Below are 17,447 nucleotides of genomic sequence, written 5' to 3' on the forward strand. Positions count from 1 at the left end.
CCCTAGGCCCAAATACAACTAAAATAAGTAACACCTCTTTTCCTTTTTTTCAAAGCTTTGAAACACATTCACAAGAATGAGTGGCAAAACACGAACAGAGCCCTTTATCACAACGGAAGTGGCATGGAACCCCCTGAACGTCAACCACTCCTCCATTCCATGTTACTCAAGGGTCCAAGCGAAGGCCTGAGAAGGTGGTGGAAATAACCCCTCCGCAGAGCAGCGATGAGTAAGGAACGATGGCTGGGCGACACAGCGCTGCCCTGCTGTCAACTCACCAAGACCATGCGGAGGAGCCACCCCGTGCAGTCCAGTGACCCTTCTCCACGGAACCCAGGAGAACATGCTAAGCCTTTCTTCTGAAAACCAAGTGCTTCTCTCATGCTCTTTCAAAACTCTTCAACCTCACAAAGGATAGGTCGGTGTCAAAACTGCACCCACCCTGTTTCCCGCAGATGGGAAACAGGCATGGAGAACTGATTCTATCTGGTTTAACGCTGGGCCAAGGGTGAAGAGACTGAATTCAACAAAACCACAGTCCTACACAGTATACAGATCACCCATCAAGTCGGACACTGTCTCATTTATGTCCCCAATTTGTTTCCTGCCCTTAACCTAACAATTCTTCTTATACTTTTTCTAGTAAACGACCTCTAAGGGCAAAGAAGTATACACTCTTATCTCCTTATGAAAGCAGTCTGTGCAGGCCTAATTTTCAAATCCATGCAAACTTTCTATACTCTTCCATGAAAGATCCTGGTATTGCACATTTTTATGCTTGTCTAATACTTTAATATGTGTATACGTGTGCACACACACACAAGTATACGTATTTTTCCCCCAAGTAAAATTCACATTCCTGAAAGATACGTGTTACCCCGTGGCTTTGCACATCCATAGGGATATATCTGTCCCAGTAGGAGAACCAAGAATAAATCAAAGAAAGATTACATTCTAAGAGGTGAAACTACCATGGAAGCATAAGAAAAATATAATTTGAGAAAGTATAAGGTATCTGTCTTTTAATACTGATTTAATTACCAAGCACAAGACAAATATTTCAGACTATTTCCCCCAGGAAGCCTAAAAAGAGGCGGTGAGTTTCCTGAAAACTCCTGAGCTGACGGCAGAAACAGTAGGGGCAAGCTGGGCTGTGAGTCCTCTTCTGGTCTCCCAATTTCCTCTCCCCGCATTTCTTATCTCATCGCATTAGAGATGTCTTCTAGTAAAGCAAAGCAGTGGATCACAGGTAGGGCACAACAAACCTGATATTCCAAACTGTCACAATGAGATATTAAAGATAGGCTCAAAAATTAATCTCAGTAGCTGATGGTTACCTGCTTACTCTAACCCCCACATCCTTCCCAGGACTAGAGTCCTTCCAGACACGTGAGAAGGAGAGCAGAAGTTTCTAGGTGTCACCGCTTAGAGCCATCCCCTCTGTCCCTTTGCTTGCTCAGGGTTTCCCAGGGGAACCTAGAGCTTCACTCCGGTCCCCCACTGCTGAGCTGCTGAGTGAGCTACACAGGCGCAGAAGCCGCCTCTTCCCTGAAGTCTTCCCCTTGCCCATCAGAAGTCCCACTGAGGTGGCTTTAGTATGCCCACTAGGGCTAATCTATTTCAATCTTTTCTTCAGTGGCTGAGAGTTCTTAACCACCTTAGTCAAGCAACTTTCTAAACGCTCACAGACAAGTCAGACACAATTTATTCCAAGTTCTCTTTGATCAAAAACTCTAAAAATATCTTAAAGAAGCAAGTTTTCTTATTAAAACTTTTAACTCTACATATGAAATGTAGGCTCAAATCTGAAGGCCTTTCCTGATCTGATTCCTCCTGATTCCCCTGCTCCAGTATCCTGCCTCTCTGTCTCCTTCTTGTCCCTCCTGAATAGAACTTCTTATGCTCTAGAAATGGAGAACAATTTAAAGTTGCTCAGAGTCCCCAAGTTATTTTACAACCTCCTACCCCAGGATGAAATGCACTCACTTTGCCTTCTCAGCTTCGCAGATAATTTCCCAGCCTTAAGAACCAAATCCAGGTGTTAACTTTCCTTCCCTAAATCATCATTCTGCTTGACCCCAAACTGCCCCCCCAACAATGGGGACAAAATAATGACTCCCTATCTCTGTGGAATCTCCATACTGTTCATTTCTCACCACAGCACATAGTTATATGTTTACCTATTAGCTCTTCAACTCCATACTCCTTTCGAGATCTGTGTTTTATCATCATTCTATCCCTATCACAAGAACATGAAGTACATGAAGATGGTAATGAGAGGTGACAGCGTGCCGTCAGCCCTCGCTCGCTCTCTGCGCCTCCTCGGCCTTGGTGCCCACTCTGGCCGCGCTTGAGGAGCCCTTCAGCCCGCCGCTGCACTGTGGGAGCCCGTTCCCGGGATGGCTGAGGCAGGAGCCGCCTTCCTCAGCTTACATGGAGGTGTGGAGGGAGAGTCGCCGGCGGGAACCGGAGCTGTGCGCGGCGCTTGTGGGCCAGCTAGAGTTCCGGGTGGGCATGGGCTTGGCGGACCCCGCACTCACAGTGGCCGTGGAGCCCCGCCGGCCCCGGGCAGTGAGGGGCTTAGCACCCGAGCCAGCAGCTGGGGAGGGTGCGCCGGGTCCCCCAGCAGTGCCAGCCCACTGGCGCTGTGCTCGATTTCTCAAGGGCCTTAGCTGCCTCCCCACGGGACAGCGCTCAGGACCTGCAGTCCGCCATGCCTGAGCCCCACCCCGCGTTGTGGGCTCCTACGCCTCCCCGAGGAGCGCCGCCCTCTGCTCTGGGGCGCCCAGTCCCATCTAACGCCCAAGGGCTGAGGAGTGCAGGTGCAAGGCAGTGGACTGGCAGGCAACTCCACCTGCCGCCCCAGTGCGGGATGTACTGCATGAAGCCAGCTAGGGTCCTGCGTCTAGTGGGGACTTGGAGAAACTTTATGTCTACCTAAGGGATTGCGAGTACGCCAATCAGCACTCTGTATCTAGCTCAAGATTTGTAAATAAACCAATCAGCACTCTGTACCTAGCTAATCTAGTGGGGAGGTGGAGAACTTTTGTGTCTAGCTCGGGGACTGCAAAGGCACCAATCAGCACCCTACCAAAAGAGACCAATCAGCTCTCTGTATAAAACAGTCCAATTGGCTCTCTATAAAATGGGCCAATCAGCAGGATGTGGGTGGGGCCAGATAAGAGACTAAAAGCAGGCTGCCCGAGCCAGCAGTGGCAACCCACTCTGGTCCCCTTCTCTACTGTGGAAGCTTTGTTCTTTTGCTCTTTGCAATAAATCTTGTTGCTGATCACTGTTTGGATCCCTACTGCCTGTATGAGATGTAAAACTCACCGCGAAGGTCTGCAGCTTCACTCCTGAGCCAGCGAGACCACGAACCCACAAGAAGAAACTCCAAACACATCCAAACATCAAAAGGAACAAACTCTGAACACGCCACCTTTAAGAACTGTAACATTCACAGAGAGGGCCCGTGGCTTCATTCTTGAAGTCAGTGAGACCAAGAACTCACCAGTTCCAGACACAGTAACAAGCGTGCTGAGCTGAACATGTATTTGATACAGAAAGGAAAGAGCCTATGGCCTGCAAATCTGGGTTTCTCAGGATAGTCATTTTATCTAGAATGTTATGAATATATATGTTATATATGAAAAATGTTTAATATTTATGACCTAATAACACCTTCAGATCAATCATGTACTCATTCCTTCAACAAATATTTGGGCTGCCATTAGCTGCCAGGAACTGTGCTGGGCTAGGGCTGCTGCTCGCCTGTATGTTGTACTTGTGCAAACTAGAACAGGGTGCCCTCCCTGGACACATAAAGCAGGGCCCATGTCTCCAAATGCCCACCTCAGCTGGTACCCTTGGGTCTGGAGGCTTTTCCTACAGTAATAAATGAGTGAGTCTCTAGGTAGAGTTCAGATTCTAGTGAGGGAGACAGGCAAACATACATCTGATTTTCAACATTTCCTATATGACTGTAAAAAATCAGATTTCCACACACCACACTTAATGTTCTCATGTAAATCTCCACCTCATTGAACACTGGTTACTACAATCATCAATTTGAACTTGGGCTGAGGCATCCACCTGAGGCAACAGATTTCCAGACAGGAAACAAGCACTATTTCCAGATTCACAGAGGCCATAAAATTGACTGCATTTTCAAAGATCACCTTATGGTGACTAGCCAAATTGATTTTACCAAAAAACATTTCAAATTAATTTATTTGATTTTTAAGTCACTTCTCCCCCTACATATGCTTCAGAATTTTTTTTCTGTAATGGTAAATATTTCATAAAACACCGTACTCAGTTTGGAATTATTTGCTTTAACAGTTCTTTTTTTTTTTTAACACTACTACATTATCTCTTGAAGTTTAAAAGATAATTGCTATGCACCATTGATAAAACACATGAGAACAATACAAATCTTTTTAAACAATAAGCTAGAATACACTTACTTTTCTACTATTAAAAGTATTCGCGGTTGGTGGAAAATACACACTTTTCTGTCTGCATGAAATGTGTATCATATATGTATTTGTGACCCACTGCTTCTTCGTGGAAAACTCAATTTGCCTCTGACTTCTGCAAGTAACAGTCTGAGTGAATGCCTACAATTCTCTTCACTTCTTATCTTGTTAATCTAACTGATGGAGCAGTGCAAAAATAAACCTCGAACTATGGAGGAGGAGTGAAGAAAACATAAAATTCATAATGATCCAGTTGGCAAAGAATATTTAACCATTAATTTCAGGTTTCTTGACCCAAATATGGTTCCTATTAACAAACAGCAACTTTCAGCCTTTAATAACCCATCTAATGGTTTGGAACGAATGCACTGTAATTTCGTCAAATTCAATTCATTCATTCAACAGATATTTATTAAGTATATCCCGAGAGACAGGAATTGTGCAGGACTGCTGGAACTGAACAAGAGAAACAGAGCTCGCCACCAGGCAGGGTCAACATCTAACGAACGGCCATTCCTGTCACCAAAGAGATACTTTGTTAAAAGATCTACGGCAAGCCTTACTTCTACTTAATGCAAAGCCTTACCTCTTAGATTTCTGGGATGAATTTGTTTAGTTCGAGGCATCTTCTTTGACTCAGGGGCTTCTTTTTCTTCTTAAAAACCGTAGATAAAGCAAGTCACCACAAGGCAGCTCCATAAACTTAACATACATCAATTAATCCATGTGCTGAAAAAGAAAAAAACGAAGCAGCACATTTTACTACCTTCAGAGGAGAAAGATACTTTGAAAGTTATCTTTTAAAAGACCTTTCTTTTAAAAGATACTTAAAAGTTAGTGCCTAGCAGGGCACTAACCTAAACTCAAGAAAAAGTAACCAAGCTAGGCACCACTGCAAAACATTACTAACTTTTAATTAAACAGAGGTCATTCTGTCAATATCGGGGACTCCTCATTAAGAAAACAGAAAAAAACCACCATATCTTTATCAGACAAGAGTAAAAAAACTCACTTTGTGTTTTAAAACGACCATACCAGGAACAAGTAAAGTATCACATCAGGCTACAAAAGGATTATGTTAGGCATATATAGTAAATCTGCCCATTCATAGGGGCAGGGACAATGTCTTGTTCATCTTGTTTTAGAGTTAACTCAGTTAATACAAAGGGTTGCTACTGTGGCTCCTCCAGTTATTCCAGACTTCTAGGTTCATGGTAGGACCACACTTTCTGCCTCACTGTGTTTCCCAGGAACGTGTGAGGAGTTGTAGCTAACGACCTGTGAGTGGATGAGACTTCACTTCCAGGCTGCAGCATTTAGTTACTATCACAGCATGATCCTCCAGAGCTGTTCTCTATCTGCCATGGGATCAGGACTGCTCCAGACAGCAAATCTGACACCACCACAAAGTCAGCTCCGGCTAACCCACGTGATCACAGAAACACCTTTTTGTTTGCTTAAATAAGTGAGGTTTGAGAGTTATTTGTTACTGCAGCATAACCTAGCCTGTCTTGACTTACACATTTTAAAACACAGTGATCTGAAATACAATAGGCCAAGACAAGAATGACCCAAAACCGAATCACCTGTCTCCCCAAATCAGCCACCTCAGACTCTTCCGCAAGATTCTCAAGGATCTTAAAGCTGAAATTTTAACTTACTGCAAGAAAACTGAGAAGCAAAGCCCACTGTCACTGTTAAACATGAAACAATGTTTAGTCATTAAGCAAAGACACAAGAACAGAACAGTAAGACTTAAAGCTTTTGTTATTAGTGGTACTGTGGAAGACAAGAGAACACTTATGAGCACCTACTATGTGCATGTGTACTTTCTACACATTCCCTAATTTAATCTGTTAACTAAGAAGGTAGCTATCATTTATTCATTTTACAGATTAAAAAAAATAGAGGATAAGTAACTTGTCCAAATCAACAACTAAAGAATGTGGTACTACATGACTCAGTTATATCCAGTGCTTATTTATTTTGTGGAGCTGATAACATCTACTTTCGATATTTCTTTCAAGAGGCGCAGCAAGTCATGACTACTTATCTTGGTGTCAAACCAGAGTGGGTTCAAAGCCAGGCTTTACCCCTTACTGTGTGGCCTTGTTCAGGTTACTTAACCTCTCTGAAGATCAGATTTCCCAACTGTAAAACCAGGAAATATTATCCACATCAGAAGGTTGTTATAAGGACTAAACTAAACATTGTAGACGCTTTGCCTGTCACACAAAAACGCTGAACTATTAATTCTCCTTAAGAAAGCCTATATGGGAAGGAATGTGTCTAACATCCCAGTATAAGGTTTTAAAAATTTATGGTTTAATTACAGCAAAGAAACAGAAGGTAAAGAAGGCCACGATTAACTTCAGTATTTTATCCCTGATCTGGCTGTATGTCAGCTCAGCACAAAATTATTTGCATTGTTTAACTACACGGTAAAATAATACAAAAAAAATATGATGGTCTAAGTATTTCATCTAGCATTGTGCTAAGCGATCTCTAAAAGATACGGTTTCTCAACTCCTTGCACTAAAGAAACATCCACTATCTAATTCAGGAAGGTTCTGAATCAATAAAGAACTGAGATACAGCTGAACCAAATAAATTGCATGAATGCTTAACTACGTTCGTTGTTAAACTTAAAGCTTTTAAATGGTAACGATATTTGGAAGTTTTTAAAGCGTGAACTCTGACTGTAATCCAATCATGTGATCCCATGGGATCCGGAGCATAAACGTAAAATGTGCACATTCCCTGTCCGTAAAGGCTTTCTGCTACCCCGTTCACTGCCTACCCACTGTCCCTAGCTGTCCATCCCATGTTTAAATCCTTGTGGGGGGAGGTGGGTATTTCCAAAGACAGCAGCATTGTAGCGACTAGGACGAGTGATAAACCGTTCCTTTACGGGAAAGAAATAAATACTACATGGAGCAAAAACATGACACGATCAAAAAGCGTAAAGACAGTTGCAAGGAGAAAAAACATGAATGAATGTGGAGGGCGGAGCCTGGGAAAACCCCTCTGCAACGCTGCACTGAACAAAGCGCTTCGCATGCCAGGAGGAGGGGGGAATGGAAGTGCCAGCTCAGGAAGGAGCCTGGAGTGGATGCAGAGAGCTGAGGAGGAGGAGGAGATGAGGCGAGCGCGGCAGCCCTGAGACTCCTCCTCGCCGCCAGCTCCGCCGCCGCCCCCTCCCCTCTCCAGCCAGCAACTCCTTCCCGAGCCTGACCCCAAGGCGAGCCCGAGCAGACCCGCACCCCAACCCACCGCCCCCTTCCCAACTGCAGCTGGCGCGCACTCCCAACCCGGAAAGAAACTACCCAGGTGGCCGGGAGTAAACAGGCACTTAGAGCAAAGAACGAAAGGGAAAGCAAGCCACAAAGCCGGGAGGTTGGGATGCCGAGGCCTGGTCTCCTTCACCTCCCACCCTCTTGCAAAATGCGTCTGCGGCTGGAAGGCGGCTGGGGAGGCTGGGTCCCTCTGTACCTGCTCGGCTCGCGCGCGGCGACGGCGCCCAGAAGTGCCAAGTGTCTCCCGCACGCAGCCATCCCCTCTGCAAGGTCGGCGGTTGCACACACACGCGCACACACACACACACACACGCCCGCACGCCCCCCGCCCGCCGAAGGGATGTGCTCCTGCCCCCCCCCACCCCCCGCTCCGCCCCGCCGCCCTCCCCAGCTGCAGCGCCCCCGCCGCGGAGCCCGCGCCGAACCTGCTGCCAGGACGCCCGGCGGAGCCGCTGCCGCTGCAGCCGGCCCTGGAGCTGCGCTGCTGATGGCGGCGGCGGCGGCCGCGGCTCGGGATCTCCGCGACCCTCGCGCGGCGGCGGCGGCGGCAGCGCCTGGGATCCCTCCTTCACTTGACAACCCCAAACACAAACATAACCTCCTCCAGCGGCCGCCGCTCCCCGGTCCCCCGCTCCGTCCGCCACCCTGCCGCCGCCCAGCCGCCGCCACGCTGAAGGCCGGCGACTGGCGCTCACACCACCCAGCACTGAAATATTAAACAGGGGAGCGGGCCGGGGGGCGGGGGGGGAGCGCGGGGCGCGCGGGCGGGGGCCGCAGCCGCCGGGCGGAGGAGGCGGCGAAGCTCGCCGGCGCCCGGAGCCACGGCATGATAGCGGCCGCCAGGGAGCCGGGCTGGGGGGCTCGCGCCGCGGCGGGGCGGGCGGGCAGACCCTGGGGCCGCGGGGCCCGGGGCGGGAAGGACGGGCGCGGGCTTTACCTCTCCCCTGGGGCAGAGTAGGGCACGTTTAGCGTCTTTGGGGCCGGCGGGAGGAACGCGGGCCGGGCGGCGCGGGGGAGGCAGGGCGAAGGTCGGAGGCTTTCCCGCGGGTGGGCGGGGCGGCAGGGGATCCCCGGGGGCGGGAGGAGGGGAGGCCGCGGGCGGCGACGCGTGGGCGGGATAGGGGGCGTCCCCGCGGGGGCTGGGGTTGAGGCCGGGGCGAGGGGCGGGGGACGCCCAGGCGCCGGGGCCCAGCTGGGCCAGCGCGGCCGTCAGCTCTGACCGGGTGTAGGGACTGGATGGGCGCCCGGCCCGGCACGAACCCGGAGCCAGTGTCCCGGGTCTCCCCGGCGGGGCGGGCCCCAGACCGCGCCGGCCCCGCCACCCACCCGCCGCTTCGCCCCTCCCCGCCCCGCCCGGCCGAGCCGCTGCAGGGACGGGAGGGGAACGCGGGAGGAGGTGGCAGCGCAGCCCGGGGGGGAGGGGCGGGGTTAGGGACGCGCGGGGCGGAAGCCCGGGGTCGCGACGCCTGGGGAACCAGCACCCGGCGGGGGCGGAGGGGCGGGCCCGGCCAGTCACGCGGCCCCGGGAAGGCCTGGCCCGGTCGCTCAGTTGGGGGCGGTTGGTCCGGGAAGAGGGGCGGGGCGGGCGGGGCCGTAGTTTCTCTTTACCGTCTCTTTACTTTCTACAGCAGGATGTGGGCCGGCCGCTGACGTCATGGGGTCTCCCGGCCCCGCCCCTCGCCCGGGCCGAATGGGGGAGGGGGAGGCTAGAAGGCGGGGGGGGGACCCCAAGGGGGTTTCCTCAGCAACGCGTAGAAGGAAGGGGAAAGTCATTGTGAAACTTGAAACTCATTAACTTTGAAAAACAACTTTTAAAAAAAACGGAGGGGGGCAGGGTGTTGATTTGGAGAGTGGAAGGGGACATATTATTAACCCTGAACTGAAACCACTTTTTGGTGGCGGATATTCTATTAAAAGAGCGAGGAAAGCCAAGGTTATTCCAGAGGCCGCTCCAAAGCCCCGCTGGTGCTTCCCAGTGCCGAAGCTGCGAGCGCAGTTAACCCCTGCCTGCCAGCCTGACAGCTTATAGGGCCAACCCGGGAGGGGACTTTGGGGACAGAAAAGGGGGGTGCGGGGCTGGTCGTCGGACCGGGCTCCAGGCACGAGGGGAGGGCGTGAAAGGGGAAGAGGGAGTAATTAGCATGAACCAAGGTGTGACCCCGGCTGCTAGAAAGCAGTAGAGGAAGCAAGGAGTGGAAATCCATGGCAAAGCAGTGAAGAGGGACTGGACCAGGGTAACGAAGAAGATTTTCAGGGTTAGACCTAAAGAACGTTCGCAGTTTGGGGCACAGAAATTCCACACGTCCACCTCAAGAAGCAAAAGTGGCTGGTTTAACGGGCCACCTCAAACTTGAGAGGAATAAGGTGAAACAAAATTGATGCAAAAAAAAAAAAATCCCTGATGAAACTAAACTGTTTTCCCCTTTTAAGGAATAAAAATGCTAAACGACCATACACCCACTAAGACAGCTGGCCATCTGTGCAAACTTGAATTGTTTTGTTCCCTTGGGCTTCCATAACGACGTCTAGGTTTTTCCTGCTGGAGTTGACCCCTAAAATTCCCCTGAGGAAATCGTACCTCTGGCTCATTTGAGCTAAGAAAAGCTCAAACTACCAGAATGGGAATGATTAAAAATGGAATACTCAGTAATGGCGGGTGTGTAGCCAAAAATAATATCATGTAAAGGGAGAAATATGCCTACTACAAAGTAAATTTGGTTATAAAAGCAAAGATCATCCAACTGTGTACATGTACAATTATGTCTAGCATACTAATGCTAACGCTACGATGAAATAATGCAATTTTTATTTTCACTGTGCTATAACCATCTCTCATTTGTGAAATGAAATGATATCCAATAGGTTGCAACCACCAAAAAAGTATATAATGTAACTTCCCAACTGGGTTATTTGAATCAAAAAGTAAACATGCATTTAACTGTGAACGTATAGCTATTAATCTGTCAGGAGAAAGGTAATTTGATAATGAGTGAAGTTTGTATCACTTCGGAAGTGAAAAATGCTAACCCAGTAATTGTTGAGCACAACATACTGTCAACACGTTTATGTAGGATTCAGCATTACTACGAACTTTCTAACAAAACATACATGCAGTTTTGAATTACAAAGGTAAATTTTGACATTTCAACTATTTCCTTGAGCAGCAAACCGATATTAAACTTTTATTTGAAATATATACAATACAGAATAGTTTCCTAGTAAGTTTTTGAATTTTCTAAATGCAGTTTCTTTTCCTAATTCTGCCTACAATTCTTCCTAGATATCAGGATGCAGGGAAATCTGGCTATACTATAAAGTGCTTCTTTAGGCTTGTTTTGTGGCAAATCCAATATATTTTCTCAAAATGTATCAAATAAACAGAGCGTGGGAAAAAAATGAAGCAGAGGGTGAATGTGGAGGATGAATGTGAATGGTAAACTGCAGTTTCAACTGTCAAAAATCCTGGGACAATGCAGGAGCAAGTGACCATTCTCTGCCCCCCAAAAAGAGGGGGCTCCTAGGGGACCATTTCTCTATGGCTCCATCCCCACCGGCCGCGTGAACGCTTCTGGAGCCCCCCTTGGGGAAAGTGGGGTTCGAGGGAGGATAGTGTCACTGAAAAGCTCAACACAGGTTTTTCTTGGCGAACAGTTTGGAGAGGACACAAAGTCCACCCCGGAGCCCCGTCCACTGGGCCCCGCGCTACCCTGCCCGCCCCCGCCGCTGCGTCCACGGCTCGGGTTCCCACGCGGCCGGCCGACCGGGCCCGGCTCAGGCTCCCCCCTGGCGCGGCCCCGCGGCCCCGGCCCTCCGCCCAGCGCGCGGCCCGGCAGCGCCGCCGCCGCCGCCGCCACCGCCACGCGGAGATCCCGGAGGTTCCTCCCCGCCGGCCGCCAGGTCACGCCGCTCGTCCCTCCCCTCGGCCCTCCGCCCTCCGCCCTCCGCCCTCCGCCCTCCGCGCGCGCTGGGCTTTCCCGTCCACCGGCCGAATCCCCTCCTCCTCTGGGCGACCCGGCGACAAAACCTTCCCCGCACGCCCTGCCAACTCTGCCCCACGCCCAGGCTCTTCCCAAGCCAGGCGCCAGACAAAAGAACCGAGAGAAAAACTTACCCGAACTGCAACACAAAAGTCTGATCCAAAGCTTCCTGGGTTTAACTTTTAATTTTAAAAACAACAAAAGCAGAAACCAAAAGCCTCCTAGGTTGGAAGTGGGCGTGAGAGGAAATGCTAGAGGGAGGCGCTTCATTCCCCGGGCTGCCTGTGCCCCCCTTTCTGGCCCCTGCCCGGGGCTTTGATGTTATCTAGTGCACCGCCTCCATCGGTTTCTACCTTGGGCTCTGAGCCGCCGAGAAGATAGACAGATCTTCCGCACTTCACATGCAGGTTCTGAGAGAGGCAAGCAGGTAGTCGCGGCAAAGGACCCACACTCCTTAGCCCCGCAGTGAGAGGGGAACATTTGCACGGGCTTCCTGTTGCCACCTGGACTGAAATGAACAATCCACCCCTCTAGTGATCCTGGAGACTTGCACCGTGTGGTCTTTCCTGCTAGACGCACAGCGGGAGGCCTCCTACATTAGATTCATTTTCCCTCCACCCGTAGCACAAACTTGTAAGATGGTGGTGGAGTATGTTTCCTGAGGCTTTGTTCGGGTTTTAGATCTCAGTTTGGAAAGTAAATATTATTTCCCTTCTGAGACAGTCCTGTAGCCTTGAAGAGACAAGATAAACCTCTAAAGGCAACAAATTCTATAACATGCTTTACATACACCATAAATTCCCTTATGGGTCAAAATATCTGCACACTTTCCCCCTCACGTTATGAAAAGCTTGTAACTGTTGATTTTCTTTTGTCTGGACACTAGCAGACACTGGATATAGTTTTTCATTAGGTTAGCAGTCTCGGGACCATCACTAACAAAGCACTACAGCAAAGAATTTTTTTTTTAACAGATTAGTAATAAAGAAGGATGGCAGTGTCTAGCAATCAGCATTACCTGTGCCTCCACTTTACACCAATAGAAGCTTGTGTTCAGGCCTTGCCCTCTGGAAGATTACAAATTAATGGAGACAGGATAAACACATGGAAAAATACCTAGAGGGAAAAAAAGATACAAGAGGCTTATAAACAGAGCCAATTAAAGTTGTACAGTTATTTACATGATCGCTGAGAGGCTTCTGCTTGAGTAGAGGACAGGGTGAGCAGAATCCCATCCTGGGGGTGAATTCTCAGTGGGATATTGAAAGAGAGAAAGTTCACGATTTGGCAGTGGTGGAAGTACAGCGTTCTGGAGGAGGGAAATAACTTGAAGGTGAGAGCAAGTGAACTGTGTGTGATGGTTTTTCCACCGAGAGCAGAAAGTCTAAGCAAATGGGAAACAAGTAACATCCACACCAGGACACTATTGAGAGTGAAAGGGAAGGTATTAATAATTATACTCAGGGCCGGGCGTGGTGGCTCACGCCTGTAATCCCAGCACTTTGGGAGGCCGAAGGGGGCGGATCACAAGGTCAGGAGATCGAGACCATCCTGGCTAACACGGTGAAACCCTGTCTCTACTAAAAATAGAAAAATTAGCCTGGCATGGTGACGGGGGCCTGTAGTCCCAGCTACTCGGGAGGCTGAGGCAGGAGAATGCCGTGAACCCGGGAGGCGGAGCTTGCAGTGAGCCGAGATCACGCCACTGCACTCCAGCCTGGGCGACAGAGCGAGACTCCGTCTCAAAAAAAAAATTATGCTCAGATGAGAGATGTACACCTGGACTGCCCCGGGGCCATTGGGAAGGGTGGGTTCTCTCATAATGAGCTAGGAAGACAGAATGGGCAGGCAACAGGCAACCGGAGAAGAGCCTACTCAGTCATCATTTGGAAGCAATTAAGACATGATATTACAAACAATTGGTAGCTATTTGGAGACATTTGGCCTGAGCATGGTCTTTTTAAGGAAAGTTATTGTTACTGATGGATTTAGGATCGATATGGAGGCTGGTTACAAAAACTGCAGTAACATTAGCAGTTGTAGTAATGGTACTGGTAGTGATTAACAGCTATTGAGCACTTACGACTTGCCAGGTTTTCCTATATGAAGCCATTTAGTCCCCGCTATAAACCCACACTGTAGATGAAGAAGCAGAGGCTTAGAAAGGCTTCATAGTCTTCCGGAAGCTACAGAGCTGGTAAATGATAGAGCTGTGATGGGGATCCAGAAAATATTCAGATGCTCAAAGTTTAAAGATTATATTTTGTGAAAACCAGATTTCAATAACTTTATAATATTCTACATCAACGGAGCGAATAAGAAAAGGGAATTTTTAAAAGTTTTTCGAATTTCGATGTGTCATGAAAATGATGGGCATCCTGGCATGGTGTGAGGCTTAAGGGAAAGAAGAGAAAATGTGTTTAATTTCACCCATGTGTAGTTTTTAGAAGGATGATTTAATTCACATTTATGCCAGTACTGATACTGTTACCTGTAGGAGACATGCTATTAGAGAAAACCACATCTCATTGAAAAGCCTCTCTTTCAATGGCAAGTAACGACAGTTTAATGGGTATTATTTGGTGTACTATCTGTAAAGAGGGGAAAGAAAACTAGATGTGATTGATATTTGCAGTTCCTGAAAGAATTCCTCATAAGCTATGTCCACAAGTGGCATACTGAGGAACCCCAGAGGAAGAACAGCATTCAATGAAAATGACCCAACCTTATCTGTGATCTAACAAGGTGGTATTTTTGTTACAGTGGGCCCTGAGCTAATAGTGTCCCACAGTTCTAGAGGCTGGGAGTTCAAGATCAAGGCATCAGCAGGGTTGGCTTTCTCTGAGGCCTCTCTCCTTGGCTTGTAGACTGCCACCTTCTCTCTGTGTCCTCACATGGCCTTTCCCAGGTGTAGTGCTTGTACAGAGAGAGGGAGCACTGGCTCTTTGGTGTCTCTTCTTTTAAGGTCTCTAATCCCATTAGATGAGGACCCCACCCTTATTACCTAATTTAACCTTAGTTACCTCCTAAAGACTCTATCTCCAGATACAGTAACATTGAGGGTTAGGGCTTCAAAATATCAATTGGGATGCTGGGGGGACAATTCAGTTCATAGCAGATACCAAGAGTATATTTACATAGAATTGCAGATAGAGTTAATGCCAGCCTAGGAAAGGGGCTTGTCAGTTGCTTGAGGAGGAGCCGAAAGACTTCATTCTAGACTTTCTTATTTCCATGAAGAATTACCCCTAAATAACTCTTAAAACATTGTTGTGTAAATACTCTTTCACATTTTTAGTAAAATGGTTCTCAAACCTCCTGTGGAAAGCCGTCTTGGTGCACACCTTTACTGTGTTATAAATAAAGTGATTTTGTCAATTGCGGACGGATTTAAGGGTTTTATTTTCCCCATTGTAATCACAATCTGAACATATGTAAATTAAACATGATATGTCCTATCTCAAGTGTGGATACCCCCTCCCCTTCCGCATAGTCTCTGCCTCATCATTCATTAATTTCCTTTATAACATCGCACAGTCTACAATTATCTTACTGGTTTCCATGTTTATTATCTCTCAACCCTCTACTAGACTATGAGGGCCACGAGTGAAGTGGCCATGCTTTGTTCCTCTCTGTCTGTCTCCCCAGCACCTAGAACAGTGTTGAAATAAATGTGTGTTGAATGAATGTTGTAGTCTGAGGCCTGCTCACCTTCCAGTTTGGTTGCTAAGCCTTTCATATCAACTTAATTGCTTTCTTGCTTTTGCATTTTTCTTTAAACATCCTTTTTAAATTTTCTGGATTCAAAATTATTATATATAACACAGTTAAAGGGGATCTGCTCATTTTATAGCCTGGGAAGCCAATATAAGGAGTCATGTGAATTAAATGACAGCATAACCAACTGACTCCTGGCAGAGCTTGACTGGAGAGCTCTCAGTCCATCCTCCCTCTCCCCTTCTTCCTGCTCCCAAATCCTTCCTCTTTTATGCCTTTCCTGATTCTCACCGGAAACTCCATTGCCTTTTGCTTGCTCTTAATCTTCATTCCTAGATTTTTTTTAAAAGTTTCTTCTCTGCTGTAGCTTTGATAGAGGTTCCATGGCTTAAACATGTAGTATGGATGGAAGGAAAGAAGGAAAGAAGGGAGGGAGGGAAGGAGAGAGGGAAAGAGGGAATATATGTGTATAAAATTAAGAAAACGCCAGGCACAATGTCTCACACCTGTAATCCCAGCACTTTGGGAGGTTAAGAGGGGCCGACTGCTTGAGCCAGGAGTTTGAGACCAGCCTGGGCAACATGGGGTAACCCTAAATACAAAAATTAGCCAGGCAGGGTGGCATGCACCTGTAGTTCCAGCTGCTTAGCAGTCTGAGTTGGGAGGATCCCTTGAGCCTGGGAGATCAGGCTGCAATGAGCAGTGATCGCACCACTGCACTCCAGCCTGGGCTACAGAGCGAAACCCTCCCTCCAAAAAAACAAAAAAACAAACAAACAAAAAAAACAAATAAGAAAAAATATGGCAGAGTAAGGGTTCAAAAAAGTGATTTATAAGAAAAGCTATGAAACATGTACTTCTGGCTTATTCAATCCACATTCCTTACCTTTTCTTTTTGAGTTGCTATAACTTTTTATTTAAAGAGGGTTAAAAATCAGGCATATTTTCAGTGACTAAAGGAGAACTACTTAGTAATATTCTTCTGCCCTAGAGAGAATTCACCAGTTCCAGAGTCTCCTACTAATAAAGAGTATATATTATGCACATACAAAGAGGCAACATCATGACTAAAAGCATGGGCTTAAGAGCCAGCAAGCCTGGGTTGAAGCCCAGATCTGCCAGCTGCATAATTTGGGGCCATTTTTTTGACCTTCCTGTGCCTCCATTTTCTGATCTGTAAAGTAAATGTAATTGGAGTCTTCACAGAATAGCTGTGAATATTAGATGAATTGGTGTTTCAAAAGTGCTGAAGACAGTGCCTGTCACATAATTACAACGATCTTTCAGTGTTGACCAATGCTTTACTACATGTTTCGCTCTATACTAAGTGTGCTTTACATGTGTTATGTTTTAAACCTTGAAATAAGTCTCTGGAGACTTATCCAGAGAGGACCTGACAACCAAATCTAACATGATCCTCGACGGGATCCTGGAATAGAGAGAAGACATTAATGGCAAAACTGTTGATATCCAGATAAAGTCTGCAGTGTAGTTAATAGTAATGTCAAAATGTCAATTTCTTATTTTCGATAAATGTATCCTGGTAATGTAAGATGTTAACAATGAAGTAAACAGTTAAGGGCATATGTACAGAGCTCTCCACAATCTTTATAAATTTTCTGTAAAGCTAGAATTATTCCAAAATAAAGTTTATTTTTTTAAAAGAAAACAATAATCTGCGGCTACAGACACCGTCACCCATGTTTTAGTGATTAAGGAGCTCAGGCTTAGGTTAACTACCAAGCCAAAGGTACAACTAGACCTGGCCTCACAGGGACCCTGATTGTCTGCGGAGAAGACCACATCCTAAATCCCTAGGCTACCCCGCTGCCCAGTAAGTCTCAAATTTCTTTTATATTCTCATTCGTGGCAGGCTGGGATCTGGAAAAGCAGGTGTGATCTAAACACAGTTATGAAGCAAACAGTGTTTTTCTTTAAGCTCCCTTTCTCTTCTTTGAGATTTAATTCCCACCCTGATG

At 47.5% G+C, this 17,447-nt stretch overlaps 1 protein-coding gene across 5 annotated transcripts in view; it reads right to left on the reverse strand.

Moving 5' to 3' along the window:
• HIVEP1 (HIVEP zinc finger 1) overlaps positions 1-12,191 on the reverse strand; it is a 156,509-nt gene extending 144,318 nt beyond the window's left edge. The window contains exons 1-2 of one of the 5 annotated variants that reach the window (XM_055264391.2): positions 11,886-12,191; positions 5,065-5,207 (exon numbers count right to left, since the gene is read on the reverse strand). In XM_055264391.2, the coding sequence (XP_055120366.2) occupies positions 5,065-5,104 (40 nt within the window). In that variant the 5' untranslated portion in view covers positions 5,105-5,207; positions 11,886-12,191. Of the gene's footprint in view, positions 1-5,064; positions 5,208-7,970; positions 8,091-8,199; positions 8,616-8,711; positions 9,013-11,885 lie in introns of those variants that run through there. The other 4 variants (XM_063632893.1, XM_055264392.2, XM_055264390.2 and 1 more) reach the window with 4 other exon arrangements.
• Between the last annotated feature and the right edge of the window lie 5,256 nt (positions 12,192-17,447).

The sequence above is a fragment of the Symphalangus syndactylus genome, chromosome 23 (genome assembly GCF_028878055.3).
Source record: "Symphalangus syndactylus isolate Jambi chromosome 23, NHGRI_mSymSyn1-v2.1_pri, whole genome shotgun sequence".
NCBI classification, from domain to species: Eukaryota; Metazoa; Chordata; class Mammalia; order Primates; family Hylobatidae; genus Symphalangus; species Symphalangus syndactylus.